We start from the raw sequence: 18,459 nt of genomic DNA, 5'->3' as shown, positions 1-18,459 counted from the left end.
TATGGGGACAAATGGAGCATGTACGTTATAGCGAGGCAACGTTAAGTGAAGCGACATTAAGTGGGGTATGCCTGTATTTTGAGAGCAGCTTCCACCTCGCATTCTAATATTTCTGGTTCTTCATCATACAGTTCCTCCATGAATGAATCTGACATCCTTGCATCTCTTTTATATAATTCTTCAGTATATTGCTTCCATCTTTTATTTTATCTTGGTCAGTCAGTGTGTTCCCCTGTTGATTATTCAACATCCTTACTCTTCGTTTAAATTTCCCTTTCATTTCTCTAATCTTTTGGAACAGGGCTCTTGTTCTTCCCTTTTTATTGTCCTCTTCTATTTCTGTACAATAATGTAGTAGTTCTCTTTGTCACTATGTACTAGTCGCTGTATTATTGCATTTAGGGTTCTAACTGTGTTTCTCCTTTTGCTTCTGTGCTTAACCATTTTAAGAGTTTCTTCAGTCATCCATTGTCTTTCTCTCTTTTTAAGTAGAGGCATTGTCTTTTTGCATTCTTCCCTGATAATGTCTCTTTCACTCCATAGTTCTTCTGGTTCTCTATCAGCTAGGTTTAAAGCCTCAAATCTGCTCCTTATTTAAATTCTTCTGGGATGTTATTTAGATTGTATTTTTGCATTATGATTGCTTTGTTCTTCTTTAGCTTTACTCTGATTTTCGATATTACCAGTTCATGATCTGTACCGCAGTCTGCTCCTTTTCTTGTTTTCACAGAAAGTATGGAACTTCTCCATCTTCTGCTTCCAATTATATAATCAATTTGATATCTATATTGACCATTTGGGGATGTCCACATGTACAGTTGTCTTTTCAGTTGCTGAAAAAATGTGTTCACAAGAAACAGATTATTGGCTTTACAGAATTCAATAAGTCTCTCTCCTGCTTCATTTCTATCTCCATTTTCCCACAGTTTCTAGTTCTTCTCTGTTCCCTACTTTTGCATTCCAGTCCCCCATGACTATCAGAGCATCCTGTTTTGGTGTGTGATCAATTTCATCCTGTACTTCTGCATAAAATCTCTCCATTTCCTCTTCTGTGTACTTTCAGGAAATTCTTTCTTTCATTTGTAGTGTAACTTTAATTAATGGATTTGTTCTTTTATTTGTTAGATGTTAAAAATGATTGGGAAAGTACTGATTAACAAACAGGTCCTTTGGTTCATTCACACAGCCAGATTCCCCTGAATATAAGGCTGCCTGCAAATTGTGGGATTTATATATACGCACAAAAAATGAGTTTGTTCAGAAGGGTGATGCTGATGAGGATGAGGATGACGAGGGCCATGACAATCAAGGGACAATTTCTGAAATAGTAAGTGTGAGCTTTACCAACCACATATAAACATTTAAAATACAAAAGGGAGCAAAGTGACCATGCCCCACTGAACCAAGGCTGCAATCCAGTACATGTCTACTCAGAAATAAACTCCACTGGGTTCAATGGGACTTACTCCCAGGTAAGTGTGTATTGGATTACAGCCTAAGCCTGTAACAAAACCTGAATACATGTAACTGAAATAATCACATATTCTTTGCCCTATAAGTAACACTTTGCTTTTTCCCTAGTTATTAAATTGTTATTTATTATTAAAATTTATATCCTCTCTTCAGTGGCCAGCTGTACGTTCTCAAGGCAGTTATAGATACAGTCATATATTAAAACTAGGGGCTGTGCCCCTGCTTGCTCCACTCACCAACCCCCACCACCATGATAACCCCATAGACTAGAGCTATCCCTTCTCATCCCATGCAGCTACTATGCTCTCTTTTCACCTTCTTTTCACCATTTATGAAGCCGCTTCTCTCTTCTGTTCTGCAGCCCCACTTTGCACTCCTGTTTACACTTTCACTCCCATGTCCATGCTGCCTCGTCCCGCTCCTTTTCACCCCTTTGCACGCACGTACGCACGCACGCACGCACACACACACACACACACACACACACACACACACCATTTTAAACAATGGGAGAGATAGGAGTAAAGTAGGAAGGTGTTGCTTTTAATAAACAGGAATGTTTGAATACAGCAAGAAGGGAGTTGGAAAAGACTCTGTTGTACCCATGTTAACTTTTTGATGTTAGCTTCTGTGTTGTATCATTTCTCCTTGTTAAAACCTAAGAAATACACACCCAACCCTCCGTATTACTTCTTTTCCAGTATATTCACACCTCTCTTTAAACTGCCACTTTCCTGCTCTCACTGTCCCTCTCTGTCCTCACTGCTTTGCCAGAGAAGATCTCAGCATTGTTAGAGTTTGCACAGACATAGTTTGGGGGCCATATTCCCACTTTGTTCTCCCCATTGCATGTTTCCATGGAGATGAGGCCTGCCCCTCCACCGTGATGAGATTCTAACACAAATATAGAATAGGAGATAGTGTCCATGTACACACACAGCATAACTTAAAACTTTAGAAGTTTTTTCTTTATAAATATATTAACACATTTTAAAGCCTGATAACATGCCTTGTAATCCTATTTTATTTATTCAGACTAGCTTCCAACGGATTAATTGTAGTTTATGTCATTGCTATTTTTCCTTAATTTGTAAAAGGGGGAACCAATATTTTCATCTTAGTACCAATAAAACCAGGAACAACCACCCAATCATAATCTTTTCTCAGATCATTTTATGATATCATTTTTGTGCCAGTCTTCTCCAGGTTATTTAAAAGAAATTCTTGACCAGCTTCTTGAAGCCGTAGTTGTAGCCACAAACCCATCAGGCCACCTCATTAGTGAACTTTTTCAGAAGCTTCCCTCTAAAGTGGTGAGTAATAATGCTGAATTTTGAATGTAAACTGAAGGCTTTCTTTGCAGAGTCCCACTGAACTTAATTGAAGTTGGACATCAGTACTCTTTGGACTGTACGATCAAGTTCATGAGCCTCATATACGTAATGATATGGACTGGTTCTAAGGCAGTTCTATGTGAACAAAACCAGAGTAACACACAAACAACTCATAATAACAATGGAAGGAAACATTGTTTGAAAAGGCTGTGTATCTCAAGTACAGTAACTTGCAAGAAAGCTTCTCTGGAGTTGCCAAGTAAAAATGTTGGGGTTGGGGATGAAAAAGCATTCACATGCTGTTTAAATACAACACCACACTCTCCAGTAACTTCTGCTAACTCATGTAGTAGTTCAGATTGTGTGCCTGCACTGTTTTTAAGAAATTCCTTTTCTTCAGTGTAGTACTAAGCATGTTTGCTCAAGACTAAGTCCTTTAAGTCAGTGTGATTTACTTTCTAGTAAACATCTTTAGAATTGCAGCCCTAATTGGGGAACTTCTGTTCAAACTGGTGATAGGATAATTGATAGATGATAGTTATGTTTATTTCAAATGGAATGATAAGAGTGTATAATCTTTGTTTTACAGCAATATCCTGACTATTATGCAATAATTAAAGAGCCCATAGATCTGAAGACTATTGCCCAGCGAATACAGGTGCAGTATAACTTTTGGGGGTTCAACTTGAATTCAGCTTTTATAAAAGTAGTTAGAAAATTTAAAAGTAAATATTTATGTTAATGAATTTTAATGTAGAGCTTTGACCACCTGGTGGTAAATGCTTAGCTTAATGATAGCACTATAGAGGTCATTTTACATGTACATTTTGGGACTTAAAATAATTCATTTGTATCACTACAATAGTGACAATTGGTGACTAAGTAGGCCAATTTAGATTTAACATTCTCAGCTTAATAAACCATGTATTTGTACTTTCTTGGATGGTGTGCAGGAGACATCCAGAAGACAATGGCATTTCTGGCAGTTTATCGTCCAGTTGTGTAGGGATGGGAGATTGAGCTAAGGCAGAAGAGCCTCTTCTGTCCTTTTTTACTAGAAAGGAATAGTTAGTTGTGGGCAAATTAGTGTTCATCTATGGGCCAAATTTATTTATTTACTAGTCACTTTTCAGAGCCAAAGCAGCACAGGGATTTAGCCTGCAGGCTACCAGTTGCCTATTGCTGCTTTATGATTTTCCTATGAAGGAAACATTTGGACACTTTGAATTTTGTATACATATCTCTTGCACAGTTGCCTTTTAATTTGTAGGGTCAATTTGTAACATTTAACTTCAACTTATGATTACATTCTACTTTTCTGTAGCATTCACAGTTTAGTAGTTGCTCCCGCTTGGATAATGGTGACAAACTTGACAGAATTAAAATTAATACATACAAACCCCTAAAGTTTTCTTTTGTTATCTGTTTTGTTTTAGAATGGAAGTTATAAAAGCATTCATGCAATGGCTAAGGACATAGATCTATTAGTTAAGAATGCCAAAACTTACAATGAACCTGGGTCTCAAGTATTCAAGGTTAGTTCAAGATTTTTTTTAAAAAAAATGGGTTCAGTTGCTTGTATCACTGTGCCACATTAAGTAATAATGGCCAGGGCAGATAACAGTGGATTAACATATAATAAAAATGTAAACAACACAGTGTACAATTCAGAGCACCACAGACAGGTGGCATTGCAAAGTGCAGCATGAATGCTTATACCCCCTCATCTGCACATTGCTTACACCATCTGCCTTGGCAAGCAGGTAAGGCGGTGGTGGCAGTCTTGGAGAGCAACTGGACAGCTTAGATGTGGCGGTGATGGTAGCCTGGGTGGGTGGACAGGCGCTGTAGAGGCCCTTGTGTGGCCGTGTTTGTCCAGGGTAACATGGGGTAGTGGCAACATGGAGCAGTGGCAGTGGAACAGGTGAAGCAAGTGGGTTGACGAGGGGAGTGGGGGTGCCTGATGGATGGGGGTTGGTGAGGGGAGTGGGGTTGCCTAGAGGTGTGGCAGGAGGGTTGGGGTGTGGTAGGGGAATGGAGTTTGGGGGTTGGTGAGTGAAGCTAGCAAGGGGAGAGTCCTTCTAGTTTTTAAATATTTTGGTTGTATCAAATGCCTCTTAAAAAATAAGCTGGTTTAAAATGTTGTATCTAATGACCAGTAATGATTTGAAACGAATGCTGATGAAAGTTAAAGAGGAAAGCACAAAAGCAGAACTACAGCTGCATGTAAAGAAGACTAAAGTAATGACAACAGAAGATTTATGTAACTTTGAAGTTCACAATGAGGACATTGAACTTGTCAAGGATTATCAATACCTTGGCACAGGCAATAACCAAAATGGAGACAACAGTCAAGAAATCAGAAGAAGGTTAGGACTAGGTAGGGCAGCTATGAGAGAACTAGAAAAGGTCCTCCAATGCAAAGATGTATCACTGAACACTAAAGTCAGGATCATTCAGACCATGGTATTCCTGGTCACTGTGTATGGATGTGAAAACTGGATAGTGAAAAAAGCAGATAAGAGAAAAATCAACTCATTTGAAATGTGGTGTTGGAGGAGAGCTTTGCGTGTACCATGGACTGCGAAAAAGACAAATAATTGGGTGTTAGAACAAATTAAACCAGAACTATCACTAGAAGCTAAAATGATGAAACTATGGTTATCTTATTTTGGACACATCATGAGAAGACATGATTCATTAGAGAAGACAATAATGCTGGGAAAAATGGAAGGGAGTAGAAGAAGAGGAAGGCCAAACAGGAGATGGCCAAACAAGAGATGGATTGATTCCATAAAGGAACCCACAGACCTGAACTTACAAGATCTGAACAGGGTGGTTTATAACAGATGCTATTGGAGGTCACTGATTCATAGGGTCTCCATAAGTCAAAATCGACTTGAAAGTACATAACAACAATCTAATGCTGCATGAGCACAATTCCAGTCATGCAGCAAGACTTCCCCTTCCTTTCCTCTCTGTGTGCCCCCCAAAAGTGCTTTAGACAGTCCACCAATCCTCTTGAGCAGGATTTATTTATTTATTAAATTTATAACTTGTCCCTCCAAAAAGGGAGGAAAGTGGGGGGGGGGCTGCAGGGGAGTGGAGAGGGAAGTTGTAAGAGCAGAACAGCAGTGTTGGTTACAGCCCATAAAGTGGTTTTCAGTGCTAGTCCTACTCAGAGTAGACCCACTGAACTTAATAAAAATGACTAACTTAGTTTCATTTAATTTCAATGGGTCTGCTTTGAGTACAACTTCACTGAATTCAACCTATAATCTCTTAAAATTGAATCCCTGGTATTTTGATAAAAGAAACATATTGGGTTAAAGAACTGTCTCATATTTTTAACTCTGGTTTGTTATAGAAGGAAAAATATGTGGCTTTTGATGACTTGCCTCTGCATTTATTATTTTGCAAATTTTGCATATTTAAACTTTGCCAACCAAACAGCATAGTCATTTACTTTCCATGTTGGGGAGAAAAATTGTTCTACCTAGTGACAACCAGCCTTTACATTTAAATAGCTTTGGACAGTTAATCTTCAAGATGTGATCTTGCTGAATGTCCCTACATGTGTATAAGCTAACAGAGAGCAAAATATAAATCCTTAGTGTCACAATTCCAATCCCAAACTCACCTACTAGACAGCAAGCCCCTTGAACATAATATGACTTTTTTTCTAAATAAAAATGTGTAGGATTGTGCTGTAGGCAAAAAACTTGTAGTGCAAAAAGCAAGTCAAGTTTGTAACAAGAAGTTTTGGATTTGACTTCTAGATAGTATTGTGAAGTTCCACTAGTGCAAGGTTCCTCCGCCGAATTTGAGGCAATTCCCCTCACCCCTCCCAACTGCAGCCCACATACAGTTGAGGAGGGATCCTGAATCATCTAGAGAGACTTTGGGGGGGCTGCAGGGTAGGAGGAGGGAATGACTGGTTGTGATGCAACCCTAAATTTCAATTAGTGAAGTTTAGGGAAGTAGCTTATAGTTGCTGCTTCAATAGTATTTCCCTTGGCAGGAGAATCTGGTTTCCAAGCTATATTATGAAACAAGTTGACTGTTTCTGTTAAAGATGGATGAACCATATGGGATTGGAACAAACTGGTTTGTTTGTTTGTTTGTTTGTTTGTTTGTTTGTTTGTTTGTTTGTTTGTTTAAAGGATTTATATTCTGCCCTACAGCAAGGTCCCAAGGTGGCTTACAAAATCAAAGTTACAATAAAAAAAATTACTGTACATGAAAAGCAACACAAAGAAACAAATACCCTTTTATAAGCCCTGTTGTGGTGCTATACTTATGAGGGCATGATTAAAATAAAAAATAATTAAGTGGTGTTGTTTTTCTATTTGGCAAAAGTATAAATTGAACCTGGAGCTTCTCCCAACTTTTTCGTTCATAATAATGAATAATGAAGAAAGAGAGATGGTTGAGATGTAATGCCAAATGATGATTTGTGTTAACTTGTTATTTAGACTTTTAAGTCATGATGTGTTTCTGACAAACAGGCAAATGATTTATGTGGTTTTCATCTTTTGCCACCTTCCTGGGAATCCACAGATGAAATCCCAAACAGTGGCTTTGGAACAGGCCAACATCCAAGCATGACTTGTCAAATGATGACGACGACAATGATGATGATTTAGACTTTTTAGTTTCTTGTTATCCAAAGCTTTACAAGCGACTTACAACACATTAAAAAGAATAAATATAAATACATAATAATCATAAAAGCAGAACAAACAATTCCCTTAACAGCCACAGGAAGCTTGGCAGCACACTAATAGCAAAACAACATAATCTCAGTCTATCAAATGGCTGGGAAAAAAGGTAAGCCTTTATCTGACGCCAAAAAGATGTTGATGAAGGCACCAGGTGGACACTGGGGAGAGCATTCCACAGATGGGGAGCCACAACTGAAAAGCCCCCCTTGTTACCACCTTCTGAGCCTCCCTCAAAGTGGGGACCAGGAGAAGGGCCTTAGAAGAAGATCTAAGAATCTGGCTAGGATCATATTGGGAGAGGTGTTCCAGAAGATACTGGGGTCCTGAGACATAAAGAGCTTTGTAAATCAAAACAAGCACTTCTCATTGGGCTCAGAAGGAAAGAGGCAGCCAGTAACAGAATTGGTGTTATATGGCCTCATGTAGAGCTGGCCGCATGCCACTCAAGCAGTCAGAAGAACCACCCACCAACAGGATCTTAGTCTTGTCTGGATCAAGTTTCAGTTTATTGGCCCTCATTCAGTCCATCCAGTTTGCATATAATGTCAGGCCATAGTTTGCCCAATTTGAGGTTTGCAAACCAGCTTCAAACTGGTTTTGGATCCTGGTTTGCTGACCATTCACAAAAACCCTGGTTTATCAAATGGTGTCAGTTAAGACACAGCAACAAATCATGGGTTGTTTCCTCATGTATAGAGCAAATTATTAAACACAGAATTCCTGCTGATCTTGTACATGTATGCTTGATACTTAAAAATGGTTATCAGTTTATTAATTCAGTAAAGGTCTATTCTATTACTTGAAAAGTCTATTTTTCTTTTATGGGGCTGATTTTGTAGCATTTGAGACGTTGCCATTATATCTGAAGTAACCTACCAGTTTTATTCTGCTTATAACCATTTTATTCAAAGATAGTTCATATTTATTATATAGCCACAAAGGTCGCTGTATACTATAGTCTGCATGGATTTTTTGCATTCTGCAATGTTAAATTGAAAATACCCCCCATGTCATTCTGATGCTTTTTATAAGTTCAGTGCAAAATGAAACCTTGCAAAACTTAAAAGTCCTGAACTCCAAAACGCTTGATTAATAACCCTCTAAATTTTCATGGTGATACACAAAACAGTCAGAGAGAATTGACAGTTCAAAGTGTAAAAAGGGGGAAAACAGACCCCTTTTCGACTTCTTTTCTGTCAGAGTTCTCGTAATTTGTTGAAATTAATTAAAAAACAGCCATGTTCACAGAGTACCTGTAATTCTATTACTGACCTTGCCCCATACGCTGACCTTTATCTTCTGCAGTTTAATAATATAATAATAATAAATTTTATTTCTAGGCCGCCTATCTGGCCGCACAAGCGGCCACTCTAGGCGGCGTACAAGATAAAGTAAAATACAACATACAAACTACATAAAAACCCAAGAACTACAATATAAAACGAAACCGAACCCACCCATAGCTAAAACCAATGGCACCCAAAAAAAAAAAAAAGTAGCAAAACAAAAGACAAAACCCCAGGCCACCTCAGCCAGCCGGCTTATGTATCCCTCCAAAGAGGGACAGGTGATGGAAATCAGTCACAGCTGGCTGGGTACCTGGGACCTGGTCCTGCAGGAGGCACGTCTGCCAGGCAGCAGTCCCACTGGGAAGGGTGGTGGAGGTGGTGTTAAAAGTTAAAATAATGCCTGACATTTTTAATTAAAGGAATTTAGCATTGCACTTAATGATAAGGCTGGACATGCTCAGTAAGAACCAACTGTCAGTGTTCTAAAAGCCTCACAGCTGCTTGGCTTGGCTAATCAGGGGGCCACACCAGACTTTGATTTCACTTGAGACGGTCATGGCTTCCCCCAAAGAATCCTGGGAAGTGTAGTTTGTGAAGAGTGGTGAGACTCCTATTCCACTGACAGAGCTCCAGTGGCCAGAGTGGTTTAACAGTCAGCTGCTCTGATTGAAGCTTTGTGAGGAAAACAGGGCCTCTCCTAGCAGCTCTCAGCACCCTTCACTAACTACAGTTCTCAGGATTCTTTGAGAGAAGCCATGACTGCCTAAAGTGAAATAAAGCTCTGGTGTGGATATGGCCAGTGACAGCTTTGGTTTAAATGGGTGGGGGGCTACATGTGCCTGCTGTAGAATAAAATGGTGGGGGAAACCCTGAAAAAGAATGATACTATTTACAATATTTTCCTTTTGGAAAGGAAAGGGGCTTCCCCTCTGCCCAGTGCCCACCCACCCAATCACCTTTCCTCCCCCTCCTGCTCTCTTCCTCCCCTCCCTGCGCCTCCCCCAGGTCAGTTTCACCTATCCTAAGCATAATTGCACAGGAGTAAATCCCACTGAACTCCAAAAGCATGCAAATGATCAAACCTGCCCTCCCCTCCTCCTCCCTTCAGTCCTCCAATCCCTTTCCAGTCCCCTCCTTCTCCCTCTTCCGCCCCGATGGTCAGTTTTACTTATCCTAAGCATGATTGCATGGGAGTAAATCCTACTGACCTCAATAAGCATGCAAATAATCAAACCTGCCCTCCCATCACCGCCCTTTTGTCCCTTCCCTCTCCCTTCCTTCACCCCTCCCCTTCCTTTCCAATCCCCTTCCTCTCTCTGCAATCCCCTCTTCATTCTCCAATCCCCTCCTTCCTCCTCCCACTCCTTGTGCTCCCCTTCCTCTTTCCTTCTCTTCTCCCCTCCCCCCCATGGTCAATTTTCCTATCCTAGCCATGATTGCATGGGAGTAAATCCCATTGAACTCAATAAGCATGCAAATGCCTTTCTCCTCCTTCCCCTCTCCTCTCCCTTCCTTCTCCTTCCTCTGCTCCCCTCTTCCTTCTTCCTCCCCTGCCCACTCCAGCCCTCCCTCCCCATGGTCAGTTTTACCTATCCTAAGCATGATTGCACCAGAGTAAATCCCACTGAACTCAATAAACTTTGTATTGATCAAACTTGCCCTCCTCCTCCCTGCTGCCATCCCCTGCCTCCCCTCCCCATCCCCTGTAGTCAGTTTCACATCACCTAAGCATGATTGCAGGGGAGTAAATCCCATTGAACTCAATAAGCATGCAAATGATCAATCCATTCTCAGCAAACTTGCACAGGATCCCATTTGTTACCTCCCAGATTAAAGAGCAGAGAAATTCACTAATAAGCAAAAAAACCCTTGTGGTTTAAGAACACACCTATAGCCCACAGATATTTCTATCAAACTTTAAAAACCAGGGAAATTGGGCAGCTGTAGTGAACGCACAAGTGGAGCAGGAGACCTGATCTCCTCTCTGAGATATTGGACTGCCCTACAAATTTGTCAAAATGCAAACAAAATCTGGATTGGTCTTTCACAATCCAATCCGCTTGCTGTGTAGCTTGGAAGAATTTGGTAGCATGTGCCTCTGAGTGTATGGTGAGTGGTGGCAATACCTGCAATCAGCCCAGATAACAGGAACAAGACATGCCTGGGCAAGAGGTTAGTGTATTGGGAGGGAGAACCAGAGGGGGCCCCTGTCAGCGTAGTGACGGGTAATGGGAGGTATGGCGTTGTGAGGAAGACAAGCCAGCTGAGGGGAACTCGGCCCAGACAACTGGTGGCTGTGCCGTGTTCCAGTCTTCCTCACACCCACAGGACTGCTGGTAGTTCTATCAGTCAACCCTCGGATCTCCAGTTGCTGCTTTTTAATGCCAGATCGGTAAATAATAAAACCTCCCTCATCCATGATTTAATTGTGGATGAGGTGGCTGATCTGGCATGTATTACCGAGACCTGGGTGAGCAATCTGGGGGGTGTTAATCTCTCCCAGCTGTGCCCACCTGGGTACTCGGTTCAGCATCTGGGTAGATCCGAGGGTCGGGGAGGGGGAATCGCTGTGGTCTATAGGAGTTCCATCCCTCTTGTTAGGCACCCTATCCAGGTGGCTAATGGTCTGGAGTGTCTGCACATTACGTTGGGTCAGCGAGACAGACTGGGAATACTGTTGGTGTACCGTCCACCCTGCTGCCCAACAGTCTCCCTAACTGAGCTGACAGAGGTGGTCTCGGACTTGTTGCGATCCCCCAAACTTTTGGTGTTGGGGGATCTCAACATTCATGCTGAGACCGCTATGTCTGGAGCAGCTCAGGACTTCATGACCTCCATGACAGCCATGGGGCTGTCTCAATTTGTTACTGGCCCCACGCATGTGTCGGGGCACACTCTAGACTTGATTTTTGCCATGGGAATAGGGGATGGTGATCTGGGAGTGAGGAATTTTACATCTATTCCTTTGTCATGGACAGATCACCGCCTACTGAGGTTTAGACTCACACTGTTTTCTCCCCTCTGCAAGGGTGTAGGACCAATTAAGATGGTCCGCCCCCGGAGACTAATGAATCCTGAGGGTTTTCAAAGGGCTCTAGGGAGTTTTCCGACTGATAAAACTGACGATCCTGTCGAAACCCTGGTCAATCTGTGGAACACGGAGATGACTCGGACAGTTGACACGATCGCCCCGATGCGCCCTCTCCTGTGCAGAGCTCAATTGGCTCCTTGGTTTACCTCGGAGCTAAGAGTGATGAAGCAAGAACGGAGACGGCTTGAGTGCAAATGGAGGCGAACTCCCGACGATTGTAATCATGCACTTGTGAGGGTCTCTACCAAGCTCTATATGAAGGCGGTGAGGGCAGCAAAGAAACAGTACTTTGCTGCATCTATCCAGTCATCTGTTAATCGCCCAGCGGAACTTTATAAAGTTGTCCGGGCACTTTTACATTCTGGTCCCCAGGACGCAATAATACCATCAATAGCCCGTTGTAATGAGTTTGCGAGACACTTTCAGGACAAGATCATGAACATTCGCCGGGACCTTGACTCCAGTATTGTAACAGTTGAACCTAATGAGGTGTCCAGAACACAGTCTTGTTCTGTTTTATTGGATGAGTTTCAGTTGGTAGAGCTCGAGGATGTGGACAAGGTCCTTGGACAGGTGCGGGCGACCACTTCTGCTCTGGATCCTTGCCCTTCATGGCTAATAAAAGCTAGCAGGAATGGGACAGCCGGTTGGGCCAAGGAGGTGATCAATGCCTCTCTACGAGAGGGAGTGGTCCCACTCCGCCTGAAACAGGCGGTGGTGAGACCGCTCCTAAAAAAACCATCCTTGGACCCTGATAATCTTGACAACTATAGGCCGGTAGCAAATGTCCCATTCTTGGGCAAGGTTCTAGAGCGCGTGGTCGCTCGCCAACTCCAGGCTCTCTTGGATGAAACTGATTATCTGGATCCATTTCAATCGGGCTTTCGGCCGGGGTTTGGTACAGAAACGGCCTTGGTCGCCCTGTATGATGACCTCTGTCGGGAGAAAGACAGAGGGAGTGTAACTCTATTGGTTCTCCTTGATCTCTCAGCGGCTTTTGATACCATCGACCATGGTATTCTTTTGGAGCGACTCTCGGATTTGGGAGTTGGAGGCACTGCCTGGCAGTGGCTGTGCTCCTATCTCGAGGGTCGTCTCCAGAAGGTGGTGCTTGGGGAGCATTGCTCGAGTCCCTGGGTACTCCAGTATGGGGTCCCGCAGGGCTCAGTTCTGTCCCCCATGCTCTTTAATATCTATATGAAGCAGCTGGGCGAGGTCATTAGGAGATTTGGAGTGCGTTTCCAGCAATATGCTGATGATACGCAACTCTACTTCTCCTTTTCATCTTCTTCAGGTGAGGCTGTTGATATATTAACCGCTGCCTGGCCGCGATAATGGACTGGATGAGAGCCAATAAACTGAAGCTCAATCCTGACAAGACTGAGATGCTGTTGGTTGGGGGGCTCTCTGCCCAGATGGCTGATGTTCGACCTGCCCTAGATGGGGTTACACTCCCCCTAAAGGAGCAGGTCCGTAGTTTGGGGATTCTATTAGATCCGCTCCTATCACTTGAGGCTCAGGTAGCCTCGGTGGCACGGAATGTGTTCTACCAGCTTCGGCTGGTAGCCCAACTACGACCCTATCTGGACAGGGAGAATCTCGCCTCAGTTATCCATGCTCTGGTAACCTCTAGATTGGACTACTGTAATGCACTCTATGTAGGGCTACCTTTGAAGACGGTTCGGAAACTTCAGCTAGTGCAGAATGCTGCGGCCAGAGTTCTTACTGGGACAAAGAAATTTGACCATATAACACCTATTCTGGCCCAACTGCACTGGCTACCAATATGTTTCCGGGCCAGATTCAAAGTGTTGGTTCTTACTTATAAAGCCTTAAACGGCATCGGACCGCAATACCTGGTGGAACGCCTCTCCCGCTATGTGCCTACCCGTTCGCTTCGCTCGACCTCGAAGGCTCTTCTCCAGGTCCTGACTCATAAGGAGGCCTGGAGAACGACAACTAGATCTAGAGCCTTCTCAGTGGTGGCCCCCAAATTATGGAATGCCCTCCCTGACGAGATACGCCTGGCGCCTTCTCTCCTATCTTTTCGGCGCCAGGTAAAAACCTACCTCTTCGCCCAGGCATTTTAAATGCATTTTAAGCTTAAACCTTGTAATTGGAATTTTTATTTTAATATTTTAACATGTTTTATAACTGTATAATGAAATTCACACTTGCTCGTATTTTAAACGTATTTTATTCTGTTGTACACCGCCCTGAGAGCTCAATGCTATAGGGCGGTCTAAAAATGTAATTAAATAAAATAAATAAATAATAATAAATGCGCTGTGCTGATCTTGATTTAGCAGGGAGGAAGCAACAATATTAAAACAGTTGATATAGTTCAGATAGTCACTTTAACTATGTTCGATTTACTTTGCAATTTTAGTGAAGTTTCCTATAGTAAATCATTTTCTTTTGCTTCTGTTTCTGTGAATGTGTGAAGTACAGCAACACTTTGCAACAGTAGAAATTCTCCAAAAACAATTATGGAATAATGGCACTGACTGTTCTGCAGAATAGTTTCCAATGGACACATGGAGAGTCAGTTTGCACAAGATAAAACAGTGGGAGGCGAAATATATTGTAGCAAAATTCTAGGTGTGCTCTATGTTTTTAATTGACCCATGCCCAACTTAACTTAAGTGAAGTAATTTAAGCATAGCAGGCTGAGAACATGCATCTTGGGCAGGCCAAGTTTGTTTTTTCCAACAACTAGAGTCATTGCTGAAGTAGCAACATGTTGTAATCCGTCTGATTTTACATCAAACTGCAGGTCCAGATTCAACTGTTAATGCACCCAAAATAGAAATAAAACATAACCTCCAGTTTGAAACACAAAGGGCTGTCTTCACCATCATATGACATTGACCAATAAAAAGGCTTTGAAAGTAATAAACATAAATTTGACACAGATTTCTAGGATGAATAATGAGAGAAATATAATTTTCTAGGTTAGATTCTCTGTAGAAACAGTAGTAACACAGAAAAGAAGCAAAGTAAGAAGAACCCTAACAAACATACAAAAATGTAATTCTCCATCTTTGGAGATGGCAGGTGTTGCCCCCACTCACCATATGCTCAGAGGCACATGTTACCAAACTCTTCCAAGCTATACAGGAAGTGGATTGGACTGTAAAAGACCAACCCAAATTGTGTTTGCATTTTGACAAAATTGTATATCTCAAGAGAAGAGGTCAGGTCTCCTGCTTCCCTGGTGCATTCACTATAGCTGCCCAATTTTCCTGCTTTTTAAAGTTTGATCGAAATCTCTGTTGGCTATAGGTACATTCTCAAACTGCAAGGTTTTTTGCCTATTAGTGAATAGTTTTTTCAAACAATAAGATCTTTAATTATCAGTGCAATCCTAAGTTTGGGAGGCAGGAGGATGCAGAGTTGGTGGATCAACTGCTGTTTCCAAAATTCTGGTGGCATGTGCTATCAGGGCAAAACTTGGATCCCCATGTAGATCTTAATTTCTAACTCCCTCCCCCACTCATTGGTTCCACTGGGAGGAATGTATTTATTATAACTTCAAATTGGGGTGTGTGTGTTAGGGGGCATGTCTGGAACCTTTCTGGAAATTGAATGGGTTGGGTCCTATGAATCCAAGGCTGTCTCTGCCCCACAAAACCCGGCATGTCCCATCTGAAGGCCTAGCACCATCTGTAGCTGGTTGGAATAGCGCCAACAGTGGATTTATGCCACGGAGCTTTCCATGGACATAAGGGGTCTTAGCAGTTGATGTGCCCTCCCTGACAGTGGAGAGGTACCTCCATGCATCTGGGGCTTAGGATTGCTCTGTATATTAGGTCATGTACTGTATTTATGTAGTAGTAATTTTTTCTGCTCATTTGTGAATAGTTTGCTAAATTTAAATATGTTTCAAGTTGTATACAAGGTATGAGTTTTAAGTAGCATTTATTTGGAAATACTGTTTACTTCGTCTTTAGCTTTTAAAAGTAAGTACAATACATTTTCAGTTCAGGATTTGTTTTTGCTATAACAGGATGCTAATGCAATAAAGAAAATATTTAATATGAAGAAAGCAGAAATTGAGCATTCCGAACTGGCCAAATCAAGTCTTCGAGTCAGGTACTGTAGGCAGAATAAAAGCTTATGAAGTTATTCATCTTTTCTCTTTAGTTAGAAAAATTTACTATGAAGAAATATGAGTTAATTTGAGTTACTATGTATTAATTAAAAATATCGTTGGCACTAACTTGTGGAGAGGCAGTTGGTTCTGCAAAGTCATACAGTCAGTCTTCTCCCTATATGTTAGGGAGTATAGGTTGTCACAACAGGCTGATCCTTTTGAAAGGTTTGGGTTGGAACTCTGCTGAACAGACCAGGCAACAAATGCCACTTTATCAACTTATCTCAGTATCCCTGTTTGCAGTTTACGTTGCTGTGGAACATGGAGTGTTAAGTGCATCTGCACCTCCTTTTTCCATAGGCTTCTATTTTCTCCAAGCCTGGCCTTTCCAAAACCATAGCAGTTCAGCCTGTGCCATCAGTTTAGCCCAACCTGCATCTTTGTGACAGTAAGTTCAACTAATCCCAGTCAGAATCTTTTGTCAGCATCATGACAAAATTCCATAGTGCATTACAGTAGAGAAGGATTTGTGCCCATGTTTTCACAAAATAAAATGTGCAATCTTAGGTACACTTGGTAGAAAATTTAATTGAAATTGTTGAGACTTCCAAGAAAACATGCAAAATCTTGAGCTATAGTTGATGCAAAAATGCCTGGGCACAGGTTAATTTTGTTAGAGAAATTCATCACTGCTGCAACCCTTTTTTATTTTTGTAGGATTTTTGTTGTTGTGAAATTTATGGTGAGAGATCACAAACAGAACATTCAATTAGCTCTTTATGTTAATTTTTTCCCAATAATGAGTAGAACTTGTGGTTCAAGCTCCTTTAACATCACTTTTCATTAATGCTATGAAGTTGCTTGGTTTGTGATTGTGTATTAATGACAGGAATTTGCCAAAAGTTCCTCTGTTTCTCCTGTGTATTTTTCTTCTTTGTGTCTCCTTACTTAATCGATTTCTGTGCTTAAGATAAAGTACTTTTTAACTACTTCAGCAGCATCTCTTTCGTTGTTGTTATGAATTGTGAAACAGCAAAGTGTTCTTGTTGCTTTTCTGCTATACAATTTCCTTGAAAATTGACCTCAACATGGTTTTTAGCTTTATCTTTTGCCTCTTAACAACAGAAATACCAGTGCTTTTATTTCATAATACTTAGCACTTGGATGTGTCATTCCTCCCAGTTTAAAAATAGCACAGTATTAGACATATTTGCTACTACTGTTATGTTGCACTAAAAATTAAAGCTGCAGTTTTCTTTATACCTGCTCTGAATGTGAAATTAATGGGAATGATTCCTGAGCATTTTTAGCATTAGATGTTGGTTCTGTCATTATCCCTAAAATGTATTACTTTCTCCTTGATACACAGTTCAGTAACATTTAGCATAACACATTTCACTAAAATATAATGGCAGAGCCCTTTTAATTTGCCATTCAAAACTTATTCTGTGAAAGAGCTGCATCCTAACTGTGTATCATCTTGGCTCCCTGATGGATTTCTTTTTTTCACTTTCTGTGGCTTGTTCATGCTTCATAAAGGACTCCAAATTTGTCTGCTTCGAAGCTGACAGGTCCTTCCTCACAGAGTAAAGGCAGTGTGGTCGATGAGAGAAATTCTGCTAATAAATATTTCCGGTGAGTCCTTATCTCTGGATGTCATTCACTTTGTATAATACGCTGCATTGGTCCTTTACCCCTTGTATCTAAATCAGTATCGTCCATTTTGTTTACATATGAAAGAAAGTAAAAATTGATTTTAAAAATGGAGAATGAACTTGTTTAGCTGCTGGGAATATTACAGTATACTCTTTATTTTTCTGAAACTGAATTACTGAGAACAGTTCTTTAGATGAAAATATTCAAGTTGCCAAAATGTACTCCCACAAGTCAAAACAACAAAAAGTTTTGTTACACCTTAAAAGACTAAGAAACATATTATTCTATAAACTGTCATGGTCTATAGTCCACTTTATCTGATTTATTTGTTTGTTTCTTTATTATTTGATTTATATCCCACCCTTCCTCACAGCAGGAGCCCATGATACATGAAGTGTAATCCTCAGTTGCAAGTATATATACACATGGTGGTGGGTTGCTTGTAGTGAAGTAAAGGGAGATGAAATGCAAAAAGTACAAACAGTGACATTTACAGCAGGGATGGGGAGCCTGTAGCCCTCCAGATGTTTCTGTACTACATCTCCCATCATCCCTGAGTCTTGGCCATGCTGGCTAGGGCTGATGGGAGCAGGTGTCCAACAATACCTGGAGATCCACAGGTTACCCATCCCTGAACTAGAAGTAGAACGTTTGCAAAGTAAGTACAATGACCTTTCTTCAGAGCAGTGATAGGTGACAAGCCAAGTGCATAAGAACCGTGCTTTATCAAATCAAAGGCCTGCATAGTCCAGCATTCTGTCTCCCACAATGGCTAACCAGATGCCTATGGGAAGCC

General features: G+C 41.3%; 1 protein-coding gene across 5 annotated transcripts in view; it reads left to right on the top strand.

The window, feature by feature from the left end:
* PBRM1 (polybromo 1) overlaps positions 1 to 18,459 on the top strand; it is a 109,333-nt gene that overhangs the window by 12,341 nt on the left and 78,533 nt on the right. For all 5 annotated transcript variants that reach the window (XM_061617987.1, XM_061617986.1, XM_061617988.1 and 2 more), the window contains exons 5-10: positions 1,187 to 1,327; positions 2,670 to 2,786; positions 3,397 to 3,465; positions 4,244 to 4,342; positions 15,921 to 16,006; positions 17,547 to 17,642. In XM_061617987.1, the coding sequence (XP_061473971.1) occupies positions 1,187 to 1,327; positions 2,670 to 2,786; positions 3,397 to 3,465; positions 4,244 to 4,342; positions 15,921 to 16,006; positions 17,547 to 17,642 (608 nt within the window). The remainder of the gene's footprint in view (positions 1 to 1,186; positions 1,328 to 2,669; positions 2,787 to 3,396; positions 3,466 to 4,243; positions 4,343 to 15,920; positions 16,007 to 17,546; positions 17,643 to 18,459) is intronic.

Source organism: Rhineura floridana, chromosome 3 (assembly GCF_030035675.1).
Source record: "Rhineura floridana isolate rRhiFlo1 chromosome 3, rRhiFlo1.hap2, whole genome shotgun sequence".
In the NCBI taxonomy this organism is placed as follows: Eukaryota; Metazoa; Chordata; class Lepidosauria; order Squamata; family Rhineuridae; genus Rhineura; species Rhineura floridana.
The sequence above is the reverse complement of the archived record's forward strand: the minus strand, read 5'-3'. Positions and strand labels throughout refer to the sequence as shown.